The sequence below is a fragment of the Sturnus vulgaris genome, chromosome 11 (genome assembly GCF_052056855.1).
Source record: "Sturnus vulgaris isolate bStuVul1 chromosome 11, bStuVul1.hap1, whole genome shotgun sequence".
In the NCBI taxonomy this organism is placed as follows: Eukaryota; Metazoa; Chordata; class Aves; order Passeriformes; family Sturnidae; genus Sturnus; species Sturnus vulgaris.
In genome coordinates, this window is record NC_142253.1 from 17,024,525 (window position 1) to 17,048,872 (window position 24,348).

General features: G+C 53.7%; 2 protein-coding genes across 3 annotated transcripts in view; one reads left to right on the plus strand and one right to left on the minus strand.

The window, feature by feature from the left end:
- Positions 1-2: 2 nt before the first annotated feature.
- The window catches only part of RNF123 (ring finger protein 123), a 47,589-nt gene continuing 23,243 nt past the window's right edge, over positions 3-24,348 (minus strand). For both annotated transcript variants that reach the window (XM_014869729.2, XM_088171650.1), the window contains exons 27-39: positions 24,014-24,191; positions 22,966-23,040; positions 22,474-22,561; positions 22,133-22,220; positions 21,924-22,008; positions 14,732-14,871; positions 14,387-14,575; positions 12,826-12,901; positions 12,573-12,657; positions 1,187-1,329; positions 753-847; positions 568-653; positions 3-463 (exon numbers count right to left, since the gene is read on the minus strand). In XM_014869729.2, coding sequence (XP_014725215.1) covers positions 364-463; positions 568-653; positions 753-847; positions 1,187-1,329; positions 12,573-12,657; positions 12,826-12,901; positions 14,387-14,575; positions 14,732-14,871; positions 21,924-22,008; positions 22,133-22,220; positions 22,474-22,561; positions 22,966-23,040; positions 24,014-24,191 — 1,428 coding nt within the window. In that variant the 3' untranslated portion in view covers positions 3-363. The remainder of the gene's footprint in view (positions 464-567; positions 654-752; positions 848-1,186; positions 1,330-12,572; positions 12,658-12,825; positions 12,902-14,386; positions 14,576-14,731; positions 14,872-21,923; positions 22,009-22,132; positions 22,221-22,473; positions 22,562-22,965; positions 23,041-24,013; positions 24,192-24,348) is intronic.
- Positions 2,658-5,571, plus strand: AMIGO3 (adhesion molecule with Ig like domain 3). Its single transcript, XM_014869731.2, has one exon. It carries the CDS (start codon positions 3,021-3,023, stop codon positions 4,665-4,667), a length of 1,647 nt encoding a protein of 548 aa, XP_014725217.1. The 5' UTR covers positions 2,658-3,020; the 3' UTR covers positions 4,668-5,571.

A 24,348-nucleotide genomic window follows, 5' to 3' on the forward strand; every position in this document is an offset into this window, starting at 1 on the left:
CATAAGGAAGAATAATTTAATGCTGCTTTTCATGAAGTCAGCCCCCAGCCAGGGGCAAGTTAACAGCCCGAACGCCCAGCTCGGCCCCCCTGCCCTGGCCCCGGGGCTGCCGTGTATTCCCAGTGCTACCACAGAGGCCTTGGGCTCCCCTCCCTGAGAACAGCCCACGGAGCAGAGAGGCTGCTGGGCACCAGCCTCTCCCACCCTGCAGCCCTCCCCTCTCACGCTGCTGCCTCTTGCTGGCTCCTGACCCTCTGGGTGAGGGTCTCACAGCCCTGAGCTGGGCAAACGTTTGGGGGAGAAGCCAGTATGAGCTGGGGGGGCTGCTCCACTCAGCAGGGGGAGCCCGTGGTGGGCTGGGCTCTATGAGCTGGCTGGCTTGGTGAAGTCGTCCACCCCTGTGATGGTGGCCTTACAGAAGAAGCAGTCCTTGTTGTTCATCAGGTGCTGGTTGATGCAGGCTCTGGGACAGAGAAGGAAAGAGCATCAGTCCCCACCCACAGGGCACAAGGCAGGGCCAGGGGCTGGCAGTCATCCTAGTGGAGGTCAGACATGGGAGCTACTCACTTGCATGACTTGTGGGAGCAGGGCCTGAAGATGGCTGAGATGGGGTGTGCGTAGCAGATGGGGCACAGGTCTTCCTCGCTGGTGGGCTGTGGGGGTCACCAAGCAGTTAGTGATGGCATCCAAAGTCCTGTGTCCCAGGCCTGCTGTCAAGGACTGGGACAGGGCTGGGCAGGGGGAGGACTCACCAGTGTGGTAGCAGCTGCCTGCTTGGACTCCTCACTCAGATGGTTCAGCATCTTTTCCACCTTTGCCAGCTCCTCAGCATTGATGTATTCTGTGTCTGGAGGGGCAAACTGGGCATGTGTGGGGTGGATGGCACCCTCAGGCTGTCCTGAGGGTGCTGAGTGGTGCACAGGTGCTGCAGCTGCCCGTAAGGACCAGCCAGGACAGGGAGCAATGGGCACAGGGCAGGGTAGAACTACTGGCTGGCACTGGATACATCCATCCCCATCCAAAGAGCTACTGCTGGGGTGGTGGAGGGGGGCACAGACACGTGTCCTCAGGACTAAAAGGGCTTGGACGTTGCAGGGGACACGGACACCAGCAGCCCCATTCCTCCCTCCCTAGCTGTGGGTGGGTACTGGCACAGCCCAGCTCCCAGTGCAGGGCCAACACTTACAGGTGTGCAGGGAGAAGTGGCGCTTGTCCGTGGCCGGGGCAGCTGCTGCCAGGGCTGAGGGCTCAGCGTGGCCCAGCAGGTACTGGATGGAGCGCAGCTGGAAGCAGGGATCTGCCAGCAGCACCGCGGTCGCACGCTCCGTCCTGCCAAGGGACACAGACCTCAGAGAGCAGACACCCCACCCTGTGCTCCCACGCCAGCATCCACAGCTGGTGTCACCCCAGTCCAGGGGAACGTGCTTAAATGCAGTCAAAGAGCAGCAGTCATCCTCCTCCTCGTCTGCCACCCCGACTCAGAGGCTCCGGGGATCGATGTGGTGCTTCAGAACTTGCTGAGGCTGCAGCCCTCGGGCCAGTGCCTGAGCCTGGGTTGCTGCAGGGTGGCTGAAGCATCCAACGCTGCCCTTGGTCACAGCACCTCAAGGGAGATGCTCTACAGAGCCTCACACCAGGGACTGGCACCCTGCTGCACCAACAGGACAGCTCAGGGTGTTCTTAGGGCAAGTGGGTCCCCCCAAAAGGAAGGAAGAAGTCATGGCCCTGCCTGGATTCAGTGGGCACAGCCAGGATGGATGAAGGTTGCCTTAATGAGTGTCTCCCTTGGGCACCAGTGCCGTGGCTTGGTAACAGCCCCCGGCAAGGAGCAGAGTTGCCTCCGTGGCCAGCCCAGGGGCAAGCAGAACGGCCCCAGCGGCAGGAAGGGCAAGGGAGTAGGCAGTCAGCACAGGCTGAGCCGGGGCACAGGGGGTTAACAGCCCCTTGACTTGCAGCAGCTGCAGCCGCCAAATTAGCTTTTTGCTGCCCTAATGGAAACCAATTCCCCAGCTCTCTTCTTCCCACTAAACCGCCTGAGCTCTGGATAATGACATTCCTGAGTGTCCTTCACCCTTTGGCCACTCCTTCCCCCGCCAGCAGCCCACGGCACCCCCTCTGCCGTGGGGACCCCACCGGGCTCAGCCCCACTGCTCACTGCAGGGCCAGGGGTGCTGGGGGGTCCTCAGCTCGCGGGGTGCTGAAAATTAGGGCAGCGGGAAGGACAGCGGCGGGAGAGAAGCAGCACCGGGGGATGAACGCCATCCCCACTGCCAGCCTGGATGCACGATGTGACACGAGAGGTTCCCAGAGGTGACGGGTTTATTCCAGCATTCTGCCAGAGGCTGAGCAGTGGCAGAGCAGCCGCTTTATGGATTACAGCCTGTCGCGGCTCTCCGGCGGCTGCACACCGGTACGGCCGAAGTGGTCCTCAGCTCCCCTGGGGACGAGCGACTACGCAGGGTCGGTGCTGGGGCTGCGCATCGCTCTGCCCACTCGCAGGGAAGGCCACGGCCAAGGACGGGGACAGGGACCGGGCCAGGACCATCGCCGCGGCCACCACTCCCCGCGCCGGGGCCAATGGGATCCCGCCCGGCCCCCTTGCCGCGCACCGCCCGCCCGTAAATAGGGGCAGGAGCGGGACCGCGCTCCTGGAGCGCGCCCGGCTCCCGGAGATGCTGCCCAGGAAGGAGCCGGACCAGGCTCCCCGGAGGTCGCAGCGTGCGGATGTGCCCCGGCGGCGCCGAGCCCTGAGAAACTTGGCATTCCAGGGATGAGAAGCTCCAGGAGGCAGCGAGGCGCCCGCCCAGCCCGGCACACAGCCCCGGAGCGCCCGAGCTCCTCAGCCCCCTGATGCTGATCGCCGGCGCCCAGCCGATCCCCGGCAGCCCCCGGCCGGCCGGAGCACAGGTACGAGGCAGCCTCGGGTGAGCCGGGCAGGGCGATGCCGCCCTTTATGTCTTTTCAAGCCCCACGGCTGGAATCGGGATCCTCTTTCGCGGGGTGCAAAAGGGCGTCTGTGGATGCTTGGTAGAGCCAAGCCAGCGCTGGGGGAAAGACGAGAGACGGCGGCAGATTTTTTTCTCGCGTCTCATCGAGCCTGGCTGTGCCGCTGGGCTGTACAGAGGCTCCTGCCAGCCACAATGTCCTCACCGGTGACCGGGGACCCGGTCTGGCCGCGGGTGGCAAAGCTGTTCCTGTTGCTGCTCCAGCTGAGCGCCCCTCGAGCCTCCCCGCAGCCCCACCGCTGCCCTGCCGCCTGCATCTGCACCTCCGACCTGCTGAGCTGCAGCCGGCAGATGCTGCAGCGGGTGCCCCAGGCACTGCCGCCCACTACCACCACGCTAGACCTCAGCCACAATGCCCTCACCCATCTCCACGATCGCTGGCTGGCCGCCCTACCGCACCTCGAGGCCCTTCACATCAGCCACAACCAGATTCGGGACCTTTCTCCACGGGCTTTCCACAATGCCTCCTTCCTGCGGCACCTGGACATGTCCTCCAACCACCTGCACGCCGTGGAAAGGCACTACTTCGAGGCGCTGCTCAGCCTGGAGGAGTTGCTGCTCTACAACAACCGCATCACGCGGGTGGATGAAAATGCTTTTGCCAAGCTGAGTGGTCTGCGGAAAGTCTACCTGAGCTGGAACAACCTGACCACCTTCCCCTTCCATGCGGTGCAGGGGCTGGGAATCTACAACCTCCGCACGCTGGACCTCTCCTCCAATAACCTGAGCAGCGTCCCCGTGGAGGTGCTGGCAGCTCTGCCCGAAAATATCGGCAATGGCCTGTACCTGCACAACAACCCCATCAGGTGCAGCTGCCCTCTCTACCTGATGCTTCAGCGCTGGAATCAGCGAGGTTTCAGCTCAGTGAAAGATTTTTCTGAGGAACACACCTGTAAGGTATCTGACAACGTGCCCCGGTCCCTGATCAAGTTCCTCAAACACAGCCACATGTTTGAGAACTGCTCGGCAAGCGCTGAAGATGTGCACCTCTCACACTTGGAGGTGACAGTGGGCCAGCCCATCCTGCTCACCTGTAACACCAGTAACACCAGCCTGCCGCACACAGCCACTACCTACATGTGGATCACCCCTCAGCACGAGCCCATCAAACACCCAGGGAACAGCAATCGCTCCCTGGAGGTCTATGGCAATGGCAGCCTGAGGATCGCTGTAGCCAAGCCCTGGCTCTCAGGGGTCTATGTAGGCTTGGCCATGAACAGCCCCTACAACTTCAGCAGGATGTGTGAGTTCAACATGACCGTCCTTTACCCCAAGGCAGCTGGGGAGACCTTCAGCACTGGCCTCACGACCCTGCTGGGCTGCATTGTGAGCCTGGTGCTGGTGATCATCTACTTGTACCTCACACCGTGCCGCTGCCTGGGCTGCTGCAAGAAGCCAGCCCCGCTGAGCCCCCCGCAGGAGTGCAGTGCCCAGTCCTCCATCCTCAGCGCCACTCCCCCTGCCACCGACGGGCCAAACCGCAAGGCCAGCGCCAACAAACACGTTGTGTTCCTTGAGCCCATCAGGGAGACACAGAATGGCAAGATCCGCCTGGCCCTCGGCGAGGACTTCCCTGACCCCAAGCATCCCAAGGTCCTGCAGCTCAAGTCGGACTCAGAGTCCATCAGCTCTGTCTTTTCTGATACCCCCATTGTGTCCTAGTGGGAGAGAGCTGGGAGCAGAGCTGATATGTCCCAAGAGCTGGTCTCCCCCATCGCTGCTACAACAGGATTATTGGGCATCCTGAGTTCCTGGCTTGACCACGACCCATGGGAGTGATTGACATCACCCACAACTGCTTCAGCCATGGGCTCTTGGTGCATTCTGGGCCACAGGCACACTGGTGCCCAGCAAGAGCGCCTTGTATAATCCACTGGCAATGGCCTTGTTAGCACAAGGGTAACGCTGATGAACCCAGCATGCTGGACAAACACCCCTTCATTTGGGCACCCACCCTCCCTCCTGTGACACCAGGCCTGGGCACCTGCCATGTCCCCACGCATGAGATGCCCAACCTGACACCACTGCCACAGACGCCTCAGGCCAAGGAATACCTGTGACAAGTGGGACATTGTCCTGGCTCACGCCAGGGTCCTCAGGAATGGCGATGTCACCATCCTCTCCCAGCACATGCTGGTCGCCATCAGCATGTCATGGCTGGGAGCAGGGGACTGTGACCCTGTCACAAACGAGGGGTACACACCCATCCCCAAACGTGGCCATGCAGGAGGGATGGAGCTCAGCGCCTGACCAGCCATGCAGCCAAGCAAACCTTACAAGCTTTTGCTTCCCGAGAAACTGTAAATCGTCACGGCAGGATTAGGTGACGAGGCACAGCGCCCCAGCCCGCATTGCTCAGATGTCCCCGTGCCACCAAGGACACTGAGGTCTCCGCTGCACCACGCACTCCTTGCTGCTTCTCCTTGAGGCGGACATGCACTGCTCCAGCACAGCTATTTAGGCAGTAACCTAATCAGCCTATCGATAAATGTGAGTAATCCTCCCCTCTCCTGGGTCGTAATTCTCTAGTTCCATTGGAATAAAAATGCCTATTTTTTTAAGCTCACGCTGGGCTGAGTGTCTCCTTGCCCTTGCAGCAGTGTGCAGCTCACGGGCACAGCAGTGGGAGGCTGAGGTCTGAGGGAGCCCTGAATTCCTGCAGGCCCAGCACATGGAGCCAAGCAATTTGCACTGGACTGGCAGCCTCTGCTCCCATCAAATGGCCTTCAGGCGGCCTCAGCAAGGGGGTTAAATGTGCTGGTGAGAGAGAAGCATCCAGTGGTTTGTCCTTGGGAGGGGAGGTCCCCAAAAGGATGCCTGGGAACTGGGGAAGGAGCAGCACCAACTGACATGAGGGCACATCCAGACCCCGAAAGGAACAAGAAGGGTTTAGATGCAGGAGAATGGTATCTCTAGGGATGGGACTGGCACTGCCTTTGGCTCAGTCCTGGTGCTCCCTGCAGATGGAGCCCCCACTTGTTACACCTGTGCTGCCTTCCCTGGCACCCACCCTTGTCTCTTCCTGAAACAGGGAGTGGTTCTGCCCCCTCAAAATGCCTGTCCAAAGAGGGATAAGGGTATCCTACCTATCTCCCAGTCACCAGTATCCCATCCACAGCTGGAGCAGGAGCATGTGGCCATCACATGCAGCACAGGGGAGGCCAGAGCTACCTGCTGTGGGCAGGAGCACAGCTCAGACATCATGGGAACAAGGACTCTTCAGAGATTTCCACCCCTCTCCCATGGCTGAGCGCCCTGGTCCCAAGAGCTGCTGGCAGCCCTGTGACTGGTGGGAGGGGAAGAACCCTGTGGCATCAGGATCACACTAACACACATCCTTTCAACTTCTCTGGCCAGGAAACAAGCAGCTTTTTTCCCAGCAAAAACTCAACTTCGTGCCCAAATAAATTGTCAGTACTGCCCCCGCCTCCATGCAAGGAGGGGTGAGTGTTTGGGAGAGCTCTCTTGGAACAGTCCAGCCTCCCAGTGCCACTCCTGACAGTGACCTTGCACAGCTCTGTGCCACCCGTGCCCCACGGCTGGCGGAGGTGACGGATGCACAGTGACAGCCCCCGCTGGCTGTGCCCTCGCTGGCTGTGCCCTCGCTGCCCCACACCCACCTCTGCTGGCCCTGTCACCTCGTGTTAGCACAGTGTCCTGATGGGCCCAGGACACTGTGCCAGCCTCACCGGGGCTGCCAGGGGGTGATGAGGTGAGTCCTGTCAGACACAGAGGGGAGTGGCACCTTGAGGGTGGAGCTGAGGTGCTGTCATCACTCCTGGCTTTACGGCCAGGCAGGGATCCCATGGGAAGGAACGTTTGGATTTGACCTGGGAATGTTTGGGAAAGATAAGAGACCCAGCTGACTGCACCCAGGAACAAACCAGACAAGGGCACTGACCCGAGTGTGATCTGCACCTGCCGAGACAGTGCCAAACCCATGCCAGAGCATGTGCCGTATCTAAGCACATCTTCCTGCAGAAGGAAAGATGAAGTGTTGCTCTGAGCCCCAGCTGCTGGATTCACCATCCTTGTCTATCTCCCCAAAAATCCTCCCCTTCCCCACTGCCAACGCCAGCTTCCCAGGCATCAGCGTTCCTGCAAATCTGCATCCTCAGCTGAGGGTAGTGACTGAAGACTGGGGGAAGCTCAGAGAGTGTAAGATAAGCTCCCAGAGTTCTTTTCAGGAACACACCAGCCTGAAAAAGCCCAGGAGAACTCTCCTAGGCTGGCTGCAATTCTCCTATCCCTGCAGGAAGGCTGAGGCTTGCTCTTGAGGGACTTGCTCTAAGATTTGTATCCGTGCTGCCCTCAAGGGATCCTTCTGCCTTTACCCAGGAAAGTCCTGCTGCTGCTTTTCACATGTTCCTGATGCTCAGAAAGGATCCCACACCACACTGCTGAACCAATGAGCACTGCGAGGCGGTTGGAACTGTCGAAGCAGTTCATTAAGCAGCCTGAAAGGCAGAACATCTCAGCAAGGAAAAACAGCCAGGAGCAAAGCCTCTGACAGGCAGGAGCTGGGAAACCTAATGGACGTTCCCCAAGGAATACATTGTCCTCTCTTGGCAGCCATCTCCACCATCACACCCCTGGCTCCCAGCCAAACCTCCCTCCTGCTCCTTGACTCTGCAGGGCAAAGTAATGGGTGAGCACAAAGCTCACTGGCCCTGGCACACAGGGACCTGTGCCAGCATGTGTGAGGATAAGGATTAGCTTTGGGGACCAGTGTCCAACACTGACTCCTGTCTCCTCTGGCACTTCACACCTCAGCCAGGACAACAGGGCACTGAATGCCAGTCCCATCCTGTCCTCCGGTCACCAAGGATGGACATGGTGGGGCCTGGATCCTTTCCTTACAATGCTCAGATTTCCAGAGAGCTCCAATCAGCAAAGCCTGGTGCTGGCCAGCACAAGGCCTGCTCCTGTCTCCCAGCATGTGCCTGACAGCCCCAAGGGGCTGAGAGAGCCCAGCCCCTGGCAGTCCCATCACTCAGGATGCAGCACTTGGAGATGGCAGCTTGTAAAAACACTGACCACACTCCTTTTTTAACCACGAAACACTGGCCAGAGCTAATAATTCTTCTGTGCTCTGGTTCAGGCTCACCCTAATGTTACATACTGCAAAACTGCAGTACCACCCATTTTCTGAGTTTTTAGAGCAAGGTACCAAGGACTCCTTTAGACTGTGTGGTCCATGAAATGTCTACTCCTGCCCTCCTTCCACCACAGCTTGCTCATCAACACTGTCGAGGGAGCATTAGTGTTTAAGGGATCAGTAATTACAAAGTCTTACAGGAACTATGTAGAAAACTGCCATGTCCACAGGATCAGCCAAGTCCCCAAGGTCCTAGCAGCACATAAGCACACAGGGCCAGGCTGTTTAGGAACCTGCAGACCTTCTGATCTTTCTGGTGGAAATGATCCCAAAACCATTTAGCAGCTGAGAAGTCTTTTTAGCCTTCCTCTCCCACCGTCTTGTGCCTCCTTACCTTTCTGGTCACTAGTGTGTTACTTCTGCCCCACAAACCCCTTTATCTGTTCCCAGCCCATCTCTCTGCGCCCATCTGTAGTTTGCAAAGGAGAGGAGTGTGGAGACCCAGACAGAAATATCCTGACATCACACCAGCCCAGTGCTGCTTCTGGCAGGTCCCACTGGCTCCTGCTCAGCATCCCACTGGCTCAGCATGGTTTCTTCTGATCCAGGATCCCTGTCCTGTGCTTTGATGGCTGGTACCACCACGTTCCTAGTGAGCACAGTGCATCTCCTTCTGTCTTCTCCATCCTTCATGCAGAAGTCCCTGGGAGATGCACCTTGAAGGCTCTTTAGGACTTGTCCTGTACAGACTGGTTTGCTGGCTCCTTGCATGTATCCCAACCCTCTCCTCACCCTGAGAGCATCACCTCCCTGCCTCCCTGCCTGATGGAGGGAGCATGGGGGAAGCCTGAGGAGCAGAGCATTGGCCCTGTCCTGACACAACACAGCTCATCTCCATCTGGGACGGCCACTCACTTCCCACAAAGCCAGTCCTAATTACAGCATGCCCTCACACACTGGGGACCACAGCCTCACCTCTGGGCCTCACCCCTTTCCCTTCCACTCGCTCTCGCCAGGATCCTGACACCAGCTCTGGCCAACACCGCTCCATTAGCTCATTCTGAAAGAGGCTTAATAGAAAATCTGGTCAATTATTTAGCAAGCAGACAAAGGAGGGATGATACTGCCTGAAGACAGCCAGGGTCTGTGGCACGGATTCAGCCCAGCTCCTGGCTCAGCCTGGCAGATCCCGCCTTTCCTCTGCTCCCCCCTCAGTCATTAAGGCTGGCAGAGGGAGCAAAGGGACATCCCTTCCCTCGGCCCTGCCAGCCCCTGACACTCCCCAGTGCTGCTCAACAGCTCTCACACCTGAGGGCTGGGAGGAGGCACTCACCTCAAGCAGCACCAGCCCATCCTGCCTGACCTAGCAAGGAATTGCACCTGTGCTCTCTCAAAAGCACAGCCTACTCCATCCTGGGACTGACGGATCAACTGTCTCACCACAGCCTAGCTTAGGCAATGTTCCCTTTCCTTGTGCTTAATGGCTGTGTTTGATGCCAGGAGTCCACAGCAAGAGGACTCAATGCCTGGATGAGTGTCCTGTGCTGGGAAAGGAGCAGCTGAAGCATCTGATTGCAGCCTGATAACGCAACTGGATGAGTTGGCAGGGCCCTGGCTCTTACTTACTTATTTACTTCCCCACTGTAATGTTCTCATCCCATAAATGGGACTTCATCCCTTCACCACCAGATGAGCCCATTCCCTATGTCCCAGATGTTTGCAGCACCTTCCAGCCAAGTGCCTGGCACAGTGTCTGCTTGCCGGGTCAGAGGCAACCAGAAAAAACACAGCCAAGCCAAGGAAGTCTTTCAAGGTCCTGTCCCTGTCCTTATTCTCTGGGGCACAACCTCCTCACAGGGAAGCAGTCAGGTTCCTGGTAATTCCCACAAGGCCATTGCTACGTGCAAATGTGGGGTGGAAAATCTCTCTGTTAATGATTTCTGTCAATCTGGGAGTTACCAAATGGGACCTGGAAGAGATTTCTACCAGCTTTCAGCACTGCCCAGGCAGAGAGCTTCTGGGGAAGGACAAAAGCCTATCTTATTATCCTACTTGCTGCACCAAGAGAAAGGAAAAAGGAAAGGAATCTACAAATAAGTTCACATTAAGGGTCTGCTCTGGAGAGCCTGGTTACATACAGGACCCTTTAAATCACTTCAGTCACGGAAATCATCTTCCATGAGAGTGTAAAAACCCGAGGAAGGTTTGAATTCTCCTGTTCCATTCCTTTTACTCATGCACCTGGAGACAGATGCTGTGCTCTGGCCCAGCCATCATTGATATGCACCATCTCCCTGGGTTTTGGGTGATTGTTACCCCAGCTGCACCTCTCAGGTTTCAGCACCCTGTGGTGATGGTTCCTTGGATAGAGGATGAAACCAGAGCTGAGCCCTTGAGGAATATAAAGGCAGCAGAAAAGCCTCAGTTTTCTTGTTTTCTCCTCCCATCTCTGTTTGCCATTTCTCAGTGTGGCTGCACAGAGCAGAACTGCTCTGTAAGTGGGGTGCAACACCCAGTCCTCAATTCAGAGTGCTGCCAAGAGTGTGAAGGCTCAGTTCTCCCTTCTCCATGACACTGTGCCTTTGATCTCTGCCTAGTCTCTGCCACCTCCTCTGCTCAAGCAGCAGTAGAGGGTCTCCAAGCCACCTGCCTTGGTTCTTTTGTCTTGACTGACCTCAGTGGCTCTCCTGCAACATCTGCTTACCTTTTATAGATCACTGATGTATCAAACCTCATGTGCATGGCTTTGCAAATCACACAGAAGAATTTTGCCTTATGGATATTTTTCCCTGGGCTTCCTCCTGTTCCACCTTCTGCTTCTTCTGCTCGTTAGATCCACCTTAAGGATGCTTTTCACCCATCATTACACTATTTTGCATTTATTTCTCCTTTCCAGTGCTTAGCGAAGTGACTACAAAGCCCTTGAACATCAGAGACTTGCCAGTTCCCTCGAGCACAGTGTCTCTGGTTTGTGATGGTGCAGCCCAAGGCATGAAGGATGCTGTTGGCACACAGGGGACAGTGCCACTTGGTGATGACACCGGATGCCTGGAATTCACAAACCCAAAGCACAACAGGCTTTTCAGGGAAAGGCCAGTCTAGAAGCTTTCTGTTTCTCCAGCACTCCCTGCAGGCTAGGAAGGATGTGACTGATATCCCACTACCATCTTCACAGTGCTCTTCGGAGTTTGATAAACTAGGGGACAACCTTTCTCCTTCCCCATTTTGACCTGACAAGTGACCTGACCTGGGACAGATGTTCAAGGGAGAGACAGGCAGGGAAGGACTTCTCGTCCTGGCATGTTTTATCATCTCCCCCTTCCCTTCAGGAAGAAGTGTCTAGTTGTGGGATCAAATTTGTGACATTTGCCCTTTTCACGGAGCAAGGTTCTGAGGGCAAGCAAAATCCACCTCTGCTCACAGCCCAGAGAGGCCATTGATCAATGACCTTGTGCCCAGGTTTTGGCACTGTCACACTTAGGGCTGTGTGACTGGTGCAGCAGCCATGGGAGCCAGGTTATAATTAGATATATTTGTGTAGATCTTTGAGTCCTTGAGAGAAGCTGAAAGACTGGCTGCAGGGCTGAGCTGCTCGGCCAGATGGGACTCTGCTCTCTGCAAAGCCAGACACTATTGTGTTCTCCAAACATGAAAACAAGCAGGATGTACAGCACAGACAGAAGAGCTCCATTTCCTACAGCAGCCTACAGCAAACAGTGACAAGGCAAGACACCTGCAAATGACACTGCGAGACAGCAAAGGCAGGGCTGCAGAGTGTCTGAGTAAGTCTATTTGCAGGACTCAGTACAAGCAGACACAGACAAATGATCAGGTCAGCTGTGGCTTTGTCCAGCCACAACACTCCTCTAGTGCTGCTTCTTTGAATAACTGGCCATCCGAAATACAAGATTTGTTTCATCTTAAAATCAGCATCACCTAAGTGCCTGGAGAAGACTTGTCTCACCTTTGTGGCACACGTCTGGGCAGCCAGAGAGCTCTGCACACGTTCTGATGCCTTCCTAAGAGAGGTCCAGGGTGAAGGAGCTCCAGTGAGCTCCCTTCCAGCCATCACTGTGTACTGCAGCACTTGGTTGTGTCACCACATCAGCACAGCTCCATCACATGCAGCACTCACAACTTTCACCAGCAGTTGTCCTGTCACAGTGTCAGACCCCATCCCAAAGAGGAAGGTGCAAATGTGCTGTCAGTACAGCATCTCAGAGCCACCTCTAACAAGCGTTTTCCACCACAACAGGAAGAGGCTTTGCATCCAGCAGTAGCACTGGGATGCAGCTGCTACAGGAATGTGGCTCTTTTTGTTTCTGCCTGCTCCACACTCATCAGCTTCACCTCACTTTAATCTCTACACCCCATGTTGCTCCTGCAACACCTCCCTTGGCCCCACTGCAGCACCCAGAGCAGTGCCACACACAGAGACTCTTGTGCTTTGGAAGGTAAAAGCCACTCACCCCTGAACATCAGAGTCCACCAGCAGCCGGACCAGTATCCCAGTCACAGCCACAAGGATTGGGTAATGGTCCACGCTCTCCAGCCCTATGGAAACAAAAAAGAAAGGTAAGAGCTTCTGCCACTGTGTGATAGGCAGAGCAGGGCAGGTCTGAGGTCTGATCTCATCCAGTTCTGCACTCATCTTCAGTACAAGCCATCCCTCCCTTCCCAAGGGCATGCTCCCAGCATGTTTTCCAAGGAGAGTGGACTCACCTGGCAGACGGAGGTTGACCACTCTGTCAAACAAGTTCCTTTCAGCTGTCACACGGTTCAGCACCTGGTTCAAGAGCTGTACAGGGAAAAGTAGATAGGTTTTGTATTTTCTGGATGGGCCTTCCTGTGAGCAGCATCCAAAGAGCTTTGGGACAGCATGTCCTTATAGTTTGGACTCAGTGCCTGAGAGCTGGTGGATACACAGAGGGAGGCTCATAGCACATATTTAGCTTGGCCCTGGCATAGAAGGAGTGGTACCACATCACAGTGGTTGTACCAGACCAAAACCTTCCAGGAAAGAGTCAGTCTGAGTTCAAGACTGAATGTGAGTACCTTCGACCTAAATCTGAATTCCCACCCGCAGAAGCCAAGCAACTTCTGCAGATAAAAGCTCCTGGCAAGCAGAAGCTGTAGTCCCCAGGACAACCAGAGCCTGTGAAGAGTGAGCTAGGAGCCGTGGACAAAAGCAGTGTCACCAAGGTGAAGCACAGATCAGGTCCTGCCCTACCTGGAGATGAACCTACCAGCTCTGAAGCACAGGATGAGTGCAGAGAGCAATCTACAGAGATGGAATTAGCTGTGATTACACTTAATTAGCCACCATTAGCTCTCACCCAAACCCCCAGTGGGAGGAGTAGGGACGGCTCCAGGCTTGACAGAACTGCTGCAAGCGGAGCGCAATCTCTCAAATGCAGCATCTCTCTTTCTGCTGCCCCAATGCACAACAGCAGAACATTGCACCCCTCTGTGGGCCTGGTCAGTGGTGGGGCACGGCTTCATAACAGCACCAGGTAGCAAGGAGGAAGCTGCAGCACCCCACTCTCTGCTGCACATTCCCCAGCTTGCCTAAGCCACTTGCTAAGAGCCCCTCACTTTCCTCCTCGCTCAGCTGAGCACTTCCCTCATGATTATGGTACCAGACCCTGCTACCTCTTGCTTTGTTTTATCTGCTCAGAGCCCTAAGTATCAACCTTTGGGGTACTACTAAGGTACATCTGACTCTGGCTCTCTGCCAATCCAGCTTGTACAAGGGCAGTCTGCTCTCAGGGCTTTCCAGGATTGCTCATGCTTTAGAAAACAAACTAATTTACTGGAGCCTAATGGGTGTTGTGAGTTGGAATGGGGCAGTCCCAGTCACTGTGGCAGGAAAGTGGAGACATTTGGTACCATATTCTAGGACTGAGGGATAAAGGACTGCCCAAACACTGGAGTATGTGACCTGTGAAACCAGCTACAGCTCCTCACCTAGAAATACCACACCTTGTCTCCAGACTTCATGACACTGCTTGTCACAGGAGAATTCAGCATTTAGTGGCCCCTCATAAGGAAGATTTAAGCAGCTGTCACCCTCCCTCCCAGTAGAGGCAGAAATCAGCTGTGACCAGAGCAAAGGAGGGGAGCAGTTGATATGTAGAGACTTTAGGGAGCACCACCTGTTCTACAGCAGCTCTAAGTACTACAGCATTTGTAACAGGAGCCCCCAGTTCACCACACATCTGTAGAGAGGGCAGAGGGGGTCCCCCTACCCCTCCAGATGCTGCTTCTTCATGCAGGACGGTACCTGGGCAAGCCTTCGAAGCAGCAGCTCTGATGATGGGCGGTTCCAGTCGAGGAAGATCTCTGGTGCCAGTGTGACAGTCATTTCCAGCACCCTGAGCAGGCTCACTGACAGGTCAAAGCAGGTGGCACACACCTTCAGCTGGCGGCTGTCCACAAAGTTCCTTTCCAGGCGCTCTGCTGCCTGCTGGATCTGCCAAGCAATGGACACAGCTTAAAAAGGAGCCCCTTGCCAAAAGGAGGGGTGCGACCCCCGGCTCAGTGAGTTGTGCCTTGAGCCTTTCTGAGTGCAGGACACAGCACCCATTGAGTGGAGTATCTCACAGCACCACAGGTGGTGCACACCCACCTCCTGAATCATGCCAATGAACTCAGAGAATGCCCAGTTCAGCTGGTTCAGGACGCTGTTGAGGAAGCTGGGGGCCAGGTCGCGGTCTCGGCGCAGCAGGTCTGCCATGTGCTGCTGCAGCAAGGTGGAGGGACACGGCTCTGAAACCAGACAGTGACAATTTCAGTGGGCTGGTCCCAGGGCAGCCATGAGTGAGGGGCAAGGGCAGGCTGAGAGACCAGTCCTGAGCTTGGGAAATGGCTTGTGCCTTACAGTAAGCAGAGATGGCAGGACACTGGGAGCTGGCACAAGGAATATTCTGAGCAGTGATCATGTCTGTTGGGCCTCCCAGCACTTTCCAATGCCAACCTGAATTAGCCAGAGAAGAACCCTCCGTGCTCACTGCTGCCCACATGCAGAGGAGCACTGCCCTGCAGCTCAGAATCCCTCTTGCTCAGCTCTGCAGAGGCCCATGGTCAGCTCAGCATTAATTGCTCCTGATACCGTGTGTTAGCAGCTGCCCAGAGCAAGCACAGCCACCCTGGCCTCACGTGGCCGTGCCTGTCTGCCTGTGTCTGGGGAGGAAGGTATTCAGTAAATCCCAATCCTGAGAGGCTTCTGTATGGAGCTGAGACTGGTTCTGCCCTTAGCAGGCTCAGGCAGAGATACCCACACTCCCCAGTGGTTCAACCCAAGCACAGACACATCCCCTTGGTTTCATGGCATCTCATCTTTGGGCTTCCACGCTATCAAGATCACAGATGAGGTCAGGATCAGCAGCTGGGAAGCACAGTCAGGGCTGTGTAGGACACCAACCTCCATGGATGGGCAGGGAAAAGAAGGGGGCACAAATGGGATAGATGCTTCTCACCAGCAGAAGGACCCACTGTCAGCAAGAGACTCACAAAACATCCAGCACTACAAGGGAAGGGTATTGGAGTTCAGCCCAAAACTCAGGGCTTGGAAAGAGAAACTTGAGCAGATTTACCAGCTCTAGGGAAAGAACCCAATGTAACTACATTTTCCTCTACTAGAAGCTATTAGAAATAGCAGGTGAAAACCCTGGCAGCACCAGGGCTGCCATGCCCAGAGGAACAAGTTGTGCTGTGACTGCAGAAGCTCTCTGGGGTTGCAGCCTGCTCAAAGGGCCAGCGTGGGCAAAACAAACACAGGACAACTTCCATCACATCCCTAGGGATCAAGAAGCAAGGCATAACTACAGCCAGATTGCTAGCTGGGATTAACAAAGCCAGGGAGGGATGACAGGAGACAGTCATCTGAAACGGAAACAGGACAAATTATTCTGTGAATACCCACTAGCAAGTGCAATGTTATTATGGAGGACACTCACTGAAACACACAGTGCATAACCACCCCAAGCAGGCCAGTGCCCTGGCTTTGATCCTGCCTAAAAGCTCATTTTTGAGAAGGATTTAATCACAACAAATGTCTTTGATGTCCTACTCCCACCCACATGTACTTTCCCTGCCTTTGGCTACACATGGCCCAGGGACTGGCCAAGACAGATGTCCTTTCTACATATTTATTGGTCCTCTGGGGATTTCTTGCTCAGTGTCCTCTGAAACTGTGTAAGCCTTTAGCATTAAACATGTCCCAGAGCAACATTCCACAGTTCAGCTGTGTGTAGCAGGAGAAATTCAGACAGGAGCTTGGCTCCTACTCGCTTTATTTGTTAATATTTATTCTCTGTAACCCCTTCCTTCTGGTGGTAGAGACAGCAAGATGCTCCTCTCCAGTCACTTCCTCCAGCTAGCTGTGATTCCAGACCTTCACGACAATCTTTTAAACGGGACCAGCCCCAGCTAGTGCAGTTTCTCACACTGAAACTGTCCCATCTTTGTCCCTTTTGCCACCCCTCCTGAAGCCCAACATTTCTCCCAAGTTTTCTTCGGAGTGGTGGAATCAGAAGCACACGCAGCATCCAAACCACGAGTGCGTGGCAAATTGGCACAAAGGCATAATGTGATTTTGTTTTTTTCTGGTTTGCTTTCCTCATAATTCCTGTTGTGTAATTTGTTCCTTGGACTGAGCATCAAGCTGCTCTTCTCTAGATTACAATAGGTTACCAGTTCAAGGATAACCCTCAAGAACTGGTCCTGAGGCACAAGTGGAGAAGCCCAGGAGTCAATGCTGGGGCACACCTTGTCTTCTCTGCCAGTGATGGATGAAGGGGCACAGCCCACTCTTACTCCACCCCTCTACACTTGGTGATGCTGAATTTTATCCATGTTTCTCTCCCACTCATTCAGAATTGAGAGGTCTTTTTGCAGGGCGCTAAGCTTTTAGTGTCTTCTTTTCCCCAGCCTCCCTTCAACATGTAAAAACTGCTTTTTGTTAAAACTGCTGATGTATGAGTCCCTTTCCAGCCTTCAAGTACCCAAGTAGCTCTAGGCAGAGATCACCACTCCTCAATAAAGAACTCTGCATGTTGTCCTGCTGATCTCTTGCCAAATCCTCTTTTACTAACATTGCAAGTCAGGACAGATCTCAGGATGAACTGCCCAGCCAAAGACTACCTCATTTGAAGGCAGCTTTGGTTTTTTGATGGATGCTCCTATGCTTGCAATAACTTGCTTTATCCTGATTTTTAGCCAATGACTATTTCCTCACAGACTTTTTTTCAATGAGTGGTGTGATTCTGCAATTCTGGGTTCTTAAATGCTTTCCCTGGTGCTGGAAGACTGTGCTAGATTATAAGAGCATTAAAAACTGTTGCCTTTTGTCAAGCCTCTCCACAGGTAAATAGGTTATTGAAACTTCTAAAGTTAACACCAGGAAACAATTATTTCCCTGGCTTTTGTTGATCCCAAGAGGACTCTGAATCTAAAGATGCTGAGATCACTGCTACACTTTGAAAGCAACATAAGGAACAAGCCCTGGAATACAGCACAAACAGCTTCATTCCTTGCACGAATTCCCAGATGAGGTAATTTTTACTGGCATCCAAAACTCAGTCCTGGTGCCATGTCCATCTTTATTTGCAATATATTCACCTTTGCTGGGGCAGTTACCACTGCCCTCCTGGACAATGCCACACCCCTTATGTGTCCCTGCAGGTAAGGATGTCATTTCACGGGGAGCCTGTGGATACTCAGTGATGGGGAAACTTTCTGGATCCTGGCACCAGTAAGTGCTTCATCAATGCTTCGAAATTTGTACCTCCCTAACACAAAAGCCACTCGATCTTGGCTTATCCTTTGTTATGACAGATAAACATCAGTCATTGGAACAGAAATTGGCAGTTTTCCAAGGCTAGAAATTTTGACCTCAATATATTCAATGTAGGCAACAGAGCGTGGAACCAAGGGGTTATAGACACATCCGATGTTTCCACAACAGAAATTTCCCTGCAAAAATATCAACAAAAAATAGAAGAAAATCTAGGCAGAGAAAATGGTGAATTAAAACATAGAGTTCTTTAAGAAGATCATAAGGGAGCCAGGAACCCCAGTGCTCTAGTAAGCACCTGGGTTAAAAGGGCATGATGAAGCAAAGACATAAGTTAAAATATGAGGTAAAGTGAATGTAACATAGGCAATGGTAGGGAAAAGCAAGGAGAAAAGGCATAAGAGATGGAGAAGACATAAAAAACATCCTTGACTGACCACGGTACTGCAAAGTTTTTTCAACTATAGGAAAAAAATATAGCAGAATTATTTAATAGAAGTAGTAATGGCAGAAAGTCTAACAGTAGCAGAAGCCCATTATTAGAGAGAGTTAAAAATTAATAAAGCAGGCGAAGTGGAAGCCTTCAATAAGTGCTCCTACTAGATAATGGTAAAGAAGCAGGGTCACGTACTTTCATCACAGGAAGGTAATTATGTACTTTTATAGTTTGCTAATGACCCAGCAAGATTTATAACAGGGCTAATTGTAAGACCTCTGGATCAGCAACCTGAGGGGGTCTCTGGACACAGCAGCATTTACAGCAGAGCTTGAGCACAGAAGGGGAAAGCCCCAAATGGACCCGATTCAGAAGCAAAGCAGCTCCACCCAACACTAATTTGAGTTTTTGAAAGGCTTCAGATGTATCTGTGAGTCCATGTCAGTGTGCCCATTACGAGATGCATTTAGAGAGGACCAAAGGGAAGGCTGCAGGGTGAGGCACAAGGAAAGCAGGCAGCACTTGTGGGATGAGATATCCATAAGGTTGAGTGTGATGGCCTTGGGATCCATGTGTGCCTCCAAAACAAAGCCCTGGCAAACCAGCTAAGGTGAGTTTTGGCTCCATGACTAGCACATCAGGGAAGGTTCCCACCTGCATGACACCAAAACCTCTGGGGCTGCTAAAAACATGGCAAAGGTGAACACCCCACAGGGCTTACAGAAAAGCAAAACCCCTTCCTGAATAAGACAGAGGCCACACATTTTTCACCACTGAAAAGCAACAAGAAATGAGTTTACCCTGTTACACAAGTGCTTCTGAAGAATAAAATGCTGGAAAACAGAGAAAGGCAGAGCAGCAGCAATGGAAGACAGAAGAAGGTGAGGTTAGATTGGGGAAATGGTTTCAAACTGAAAGAGAGCAGGTTTAGATTGGATATCAGGAAAAAATTCTTTACTGTGAGGCTGGTGAGGCCCTGGCACAGGTTGTCCAGAGAAGTTATGGACGCCCCATCCCTGGAAGTGTTTAAAGCCAGGTTGGACGGGGCTTGGAATAACCTGGTCTAGTGGAAAGTGTCCCTGCTCATGGCACGGGGTTGGAACAAGAATGAGCTTTAAGGTTCCCTCCAGTCCAAACCATTCCTGACTCCCATCAGGAACCATAAGATATGGATTTATTTCTGAGGGCGAGCAATCACTGTCAGAAGGGCTTGGGCAGTTCAACTACTACCAGTTGATGCTTTTGATGTTGTCAGATCAAGGTGGGATCTCCTCCTGAAAGTCCTCTTCAGCTTAGGCGATTTGCTGGACTTGGGAAGGGGACATGGGTGAACTCTCTGGCCCGTGTTGTACAATATCTCAGCTCGATGATCTCATGGTCCCACCTACCTTCCCTCCAGCTGATGGGTGCGTGGGCAGAAGGCCTGGGGCAGAGCAGCCCTGTGATACAACCTGAAGCCACCCTGCCCTTGCTTTTCCAAGTCAGGCTGGGCCCAGCTTGGCATGGAGCCACTGTGCATGCCAGGACAGCACCTGGCCTTGCCTACAAGTCATGGTGAAAGCAAAACAAATCCCTGCAGCAGCCACCGAACACAACTACCCCAGCTCTGAACACAGCCTTGCCTGCTCTCAGGAGCCAAGCTGAGGCAGAGCTGTGCTTGCATGAGAGCTGCTCAGTGCCAGCAGAGCTGAGGAATAACTCTGGGAACAAGCAGGGGCACAGATGACCTTTATGAGCCTCTGTGCCCTCGGGCTAAGCAAGGCAGCATCCACTGCTCACCTTTGGCAAAGAGTGAGCAAAAGGAGCACGGGCAAAGGGCAGTGGAGGAGACCAGGTAGTCTGTGCTCTGGGTGTTTCATGGATGTTGTGAGGCAGCATGAGCAAACCTTCCCCACCTGTGCAGTCTTCCAAGGAAGCATCCCAAAAGCAGGACAAGGCTGGAGCACCAGTGAAGAGGCATTTGCCCACACTCCCTTCAGACTGGCCTGCAGCAGCAGACCCAAACAGGGTTTGCCTTAGCTCAGCCTTAGCTCAGCAGTTTGTCCCATTGACTCTGCCAGTGCTCAAACTGCAACAAGGTGAAGACTGAGGGGTGTGAAGGGGAGTGGGGTCATCTCCTCCTCCTTTCCTGGGCAGCATCTCAAGGACACCTCTGAGACCCCTGTCCCTCTTCAATTAAATCAGCACTCATTATTGATTTGGTTGAGCCTTAGAATAGCCCTCCCAAGAGTATGTCCCCAGTAGCCAGCATGGCCCACTCTGGGCTCAGGTTCAGACTGTGTGGAGCCACACGATGTGTGGAGCAAGGCCTCGACAGCTGAGGAACTCTGCTGCTGCCCCAGAGCTCTCCAGGATGGGCTGAGCTCAGTTATCACCCACAGGACCAGTGACAGCCACTTGGTGGCTTGGTTGTGCAGTAGGAAAGTGAGGGAACAGCCATGACATCCCTCCTGCGTGTGTGCGGGGGCTTCTCCATTGGCCTCCAAGGATGAGAGGAATCCCTCCAGCAGGGCTCTGACCCCAGAGGCAGGTAACCTTGGTAAACAGGTGCAAGAGCAGGTCCATGATGCAGCCTCAGAGACTGACACATGGCACAGCCCTGCTGGCTTCTCCTAGGGATGGAACTGAGGAAAACAATCACTTGTGAAGCTCTCTGCCTACAAAGAAGGGTGACTCTAGGCAGAAGAGGGGAAGCAGGGAGCTCTCTAAAGCTACTCCACCAGACAAGAGAAGGTCACACAACAAACTTACTCTGGAAACTAGCAACAGAGAGATCTCCTGGGCACCATGGGCAGGAGAGAGAAAAGAGAACAAGAGTGCTGTTAGAACAGACAGGCAGCTCCCTGGCCAGGGCTCAGCATACACCTCCATGTGCCACCTGTCCTCTGTCCCCCAACCCTGCATAGCTCTCCAGGAACAAAGTCTGGCACAAAGCCTTTTCCATAGCAGAGGGGGAACAGGAATGTATCCACACAAGCCCAGAACCTGTGAGGGTTAATCTGGGGACATGCTCTTCAGCTCAAGAAAGGCAACTTCTCCCCACATCTTTCTCAGCCACAACAGAGCTGAGAAACCCCTCAGCTCAGTGACAGTGCTGAGGGCCAAACTGCAAAGCCAAAGGCAGGATAGGCTCTGCCAGGCTCTGAGAGATGCCAGGACTAAATACTCCCTGATTGCAAACTTATACAGTGCCCCATCTCCTTGGGCACCTACTCCTTCTCACAGGGCACCTGTTGCTTGGCAAATAAGCTCTTCCTCACAGCAGCTGCTCACTATGCACATCACAGAGCTTTCTCTCAGGCTAAAACTCTGGTAAGGATGCAGTCCTGAGCCTCTCTCCTCTCCTTTGGAGGGTAGAACCCCTACTTATGATGGATCTAAGTCACCATTTAGCATGCCTGAACCACCAGTATAGAGGCTGGGGATGGCTAGGCTGTAAAAACCAGGCCTGGATATTTGGCCAGGAACACCCTACTTTGGCAGCTATCCCAACAGCTGGCCTGGCCCACAGGGACAGCTGCTAAGGGAAAGGCTGGCTCTCCCTCAGCACCCATCACAGCCCCGGCTGCCCATCCCTGCCCCACTCACTCTGCAGGCTGGGGAGGCTGGCATCCTCAGGCTTGGTTTTCAGCAGGTGTGGGAGCCGTGTGTATCTGTACCCAAAGCCACAGCCCTGGCAAAAGAGGTAAGGAAAGATCTTAGAGGCAGAAAAACAGTTTTGCTGCTACTGGAAAGTGAAATGTTCAGTGTCCCAGCAGTCCCAGGTGCTGAGAGTGACAGGGATGCAGGATGCTCACCCGCCACAGCCTGACGAGGATCCAGTTGGTCTGTGCCCAGGGTCGTTGCTCATAGGGAGCCAGGAGGTTCTTCATCATGGAGATCCTCCTGCCAGACAGGGACACAGGTCAGCCCACAGGGTTTGGGAACAGGAGATTGAACAGGACACACAGTAGAACCCACGGAACTGGGGCAGAGCAAAGCAACTGGTAAAAGGGTGACAGAAGGCTCTCAAATCAACTCCACCACCCTGCTGGCAACTCGTGGACCCACAGTGGTGCTTGGCAGCCCTCGCTCACCCAGCCCTGCCACCACCCCAGCCCTGCCCCAGCTCCCCAGGAACAGGCAGGGCAGCACTTACTGCTCTTCTGGGATCCTCTCTACAGCACTCAGCGAGTGGGGGTAGCAGACGTAGCTGGCCAACGCCTGCATCAGGGAATCCCGGATGTCTGAGGAGGAATGAAAAGGGACTAGGCCAGGCACCCAATGACACACAGCACACCAGGGAGCACCTGAATGCCAGGGGCTGGGAGAGACTGGCCCTCATGTAGAGGCATATTGTCCCTGCTGACATGGAGAGCATGCTTAGGCTCAAGCAGCTAAGAAATAAGCCCAGACTGGATATGCAGGTACCTGGGACATGAGTCCTGCTCTCAAAAGGGTGTCCTAGGTCATGTATTTACCCTGCAATAAGCAGGATAAGGACAGTGCCCAGCCTCATTTTAAATGTGGAGGCATAAGCACTGAGCAGATTCAGCAGACAGATCCTAGCAGAAGGTCGGTGAGCCACTGGCAGTGGCACTGTCCAGACCTGTGTCATTATCACCCCAAAAGCAGAGGAATGCAGCCTTACCTGTGCCCACAATCCTAGAGTCAGCAAAATGCTTGGCCAGGATGGCAGCGAGGCGCATAAGGGTCTCTTCATAGCCTGCAAGAGAAGGAGGGAGCAGGGCTATGGCAACAGCCTGAGGGGCAGCCCTGTGGTCCCAGTGCTCCCATGGACACGGCACAGGTCATGGAATGAATTTCTGCTATAGCTAACTGCAGCTTAGTGTGTCTAGTTGTCAAAACAGAGAGCTGGGAAGACACATTCACCTCCAGAGAGCCTCTCACCTCAGTCTGCAGAGTCTGAAACAGTTACTCAAGGAAAGACAAAACCATGCAATCAAGCTGGATGGCAAGGGAGAAGTGCCTGGTGCAGAAGAGGCTGAGCAACACAAAGAACACCCTAGGTCTATGCAGAAATGCCATGTCAGCCTGCACGCCCTGTAGAAACCTGCTACTGCTCAAGTCTGCTCTTGCCCAAACAAGAGCACTTCAGCTATGTCCTGGTGGGAATAGAAGCTTTTGTTACCTTCAAGGACTCTGGAAAGCACAGGACTATTTGCTAAGAGCTCAGCAAGGTCATTTAGCCAGAAAAGCACAGAATGTGCACAGACAGAATTCACTTAAACACAGACTCTTGGCATCAAGTGGGTGGTCATCTCCATAGGAACATCTTCAAATCCCAGGGGATTTCAAAAGCAGTCCCAATTTCTGCACTCATGGCACATCCTCTCCCAACCAGAAACTAGAAGGTGGTAGAAATTGCTGAGGCAATCACATCTTACAGCACCCAAACCCATTTCCTGATACCTCCTTGGAAACAAAATCCACGGTCGCCAGTGGTTTTTACTACAGCCAGTCCTGTGACAGCTTCAGACAAGGCATGGGCTCCCTACCTGAGCACAGTGACCACAGCTCACCACCTGCCTCACAGCTCAGACAATTCACTGGTGCAGCACATCACAACCAGGAATGGACACAGAAGGGAAGATGCCCAACTACTGCTTCACCGTAAGCATGTGGATTGCTTTAGATTTTATCAGGCCAGAATCAGGAAGCTGTCCCCCTCCCCTCACCTGGAAGTTCCTCCATGCTGTTGACAGGGCTGAAGTAGTTCTTGAGTGCACTGTAGCTGTTCATAGCCACGCTGAGGTAGAATTCTGGCATGAAAGCGAAAAGCGAGCCTGTCCTGTCGCCGTGCTCGATGGTGCGGATGCACACTCGCAGCAGCCAGTAGATATCCAGCATCTTCTCCTGCCCAGAAAGAACACAACTCTCAATCAGCTGACAGCTTCTCTTGGGGAAAACAACAACCTGCATCACACTCAGATCTCAGAAACATCCCCAATTGGAGATCTTGCTCAGACACCTTACTGCTCTCAGTTCAGTAACCAGATCTGTGCCATTTGGT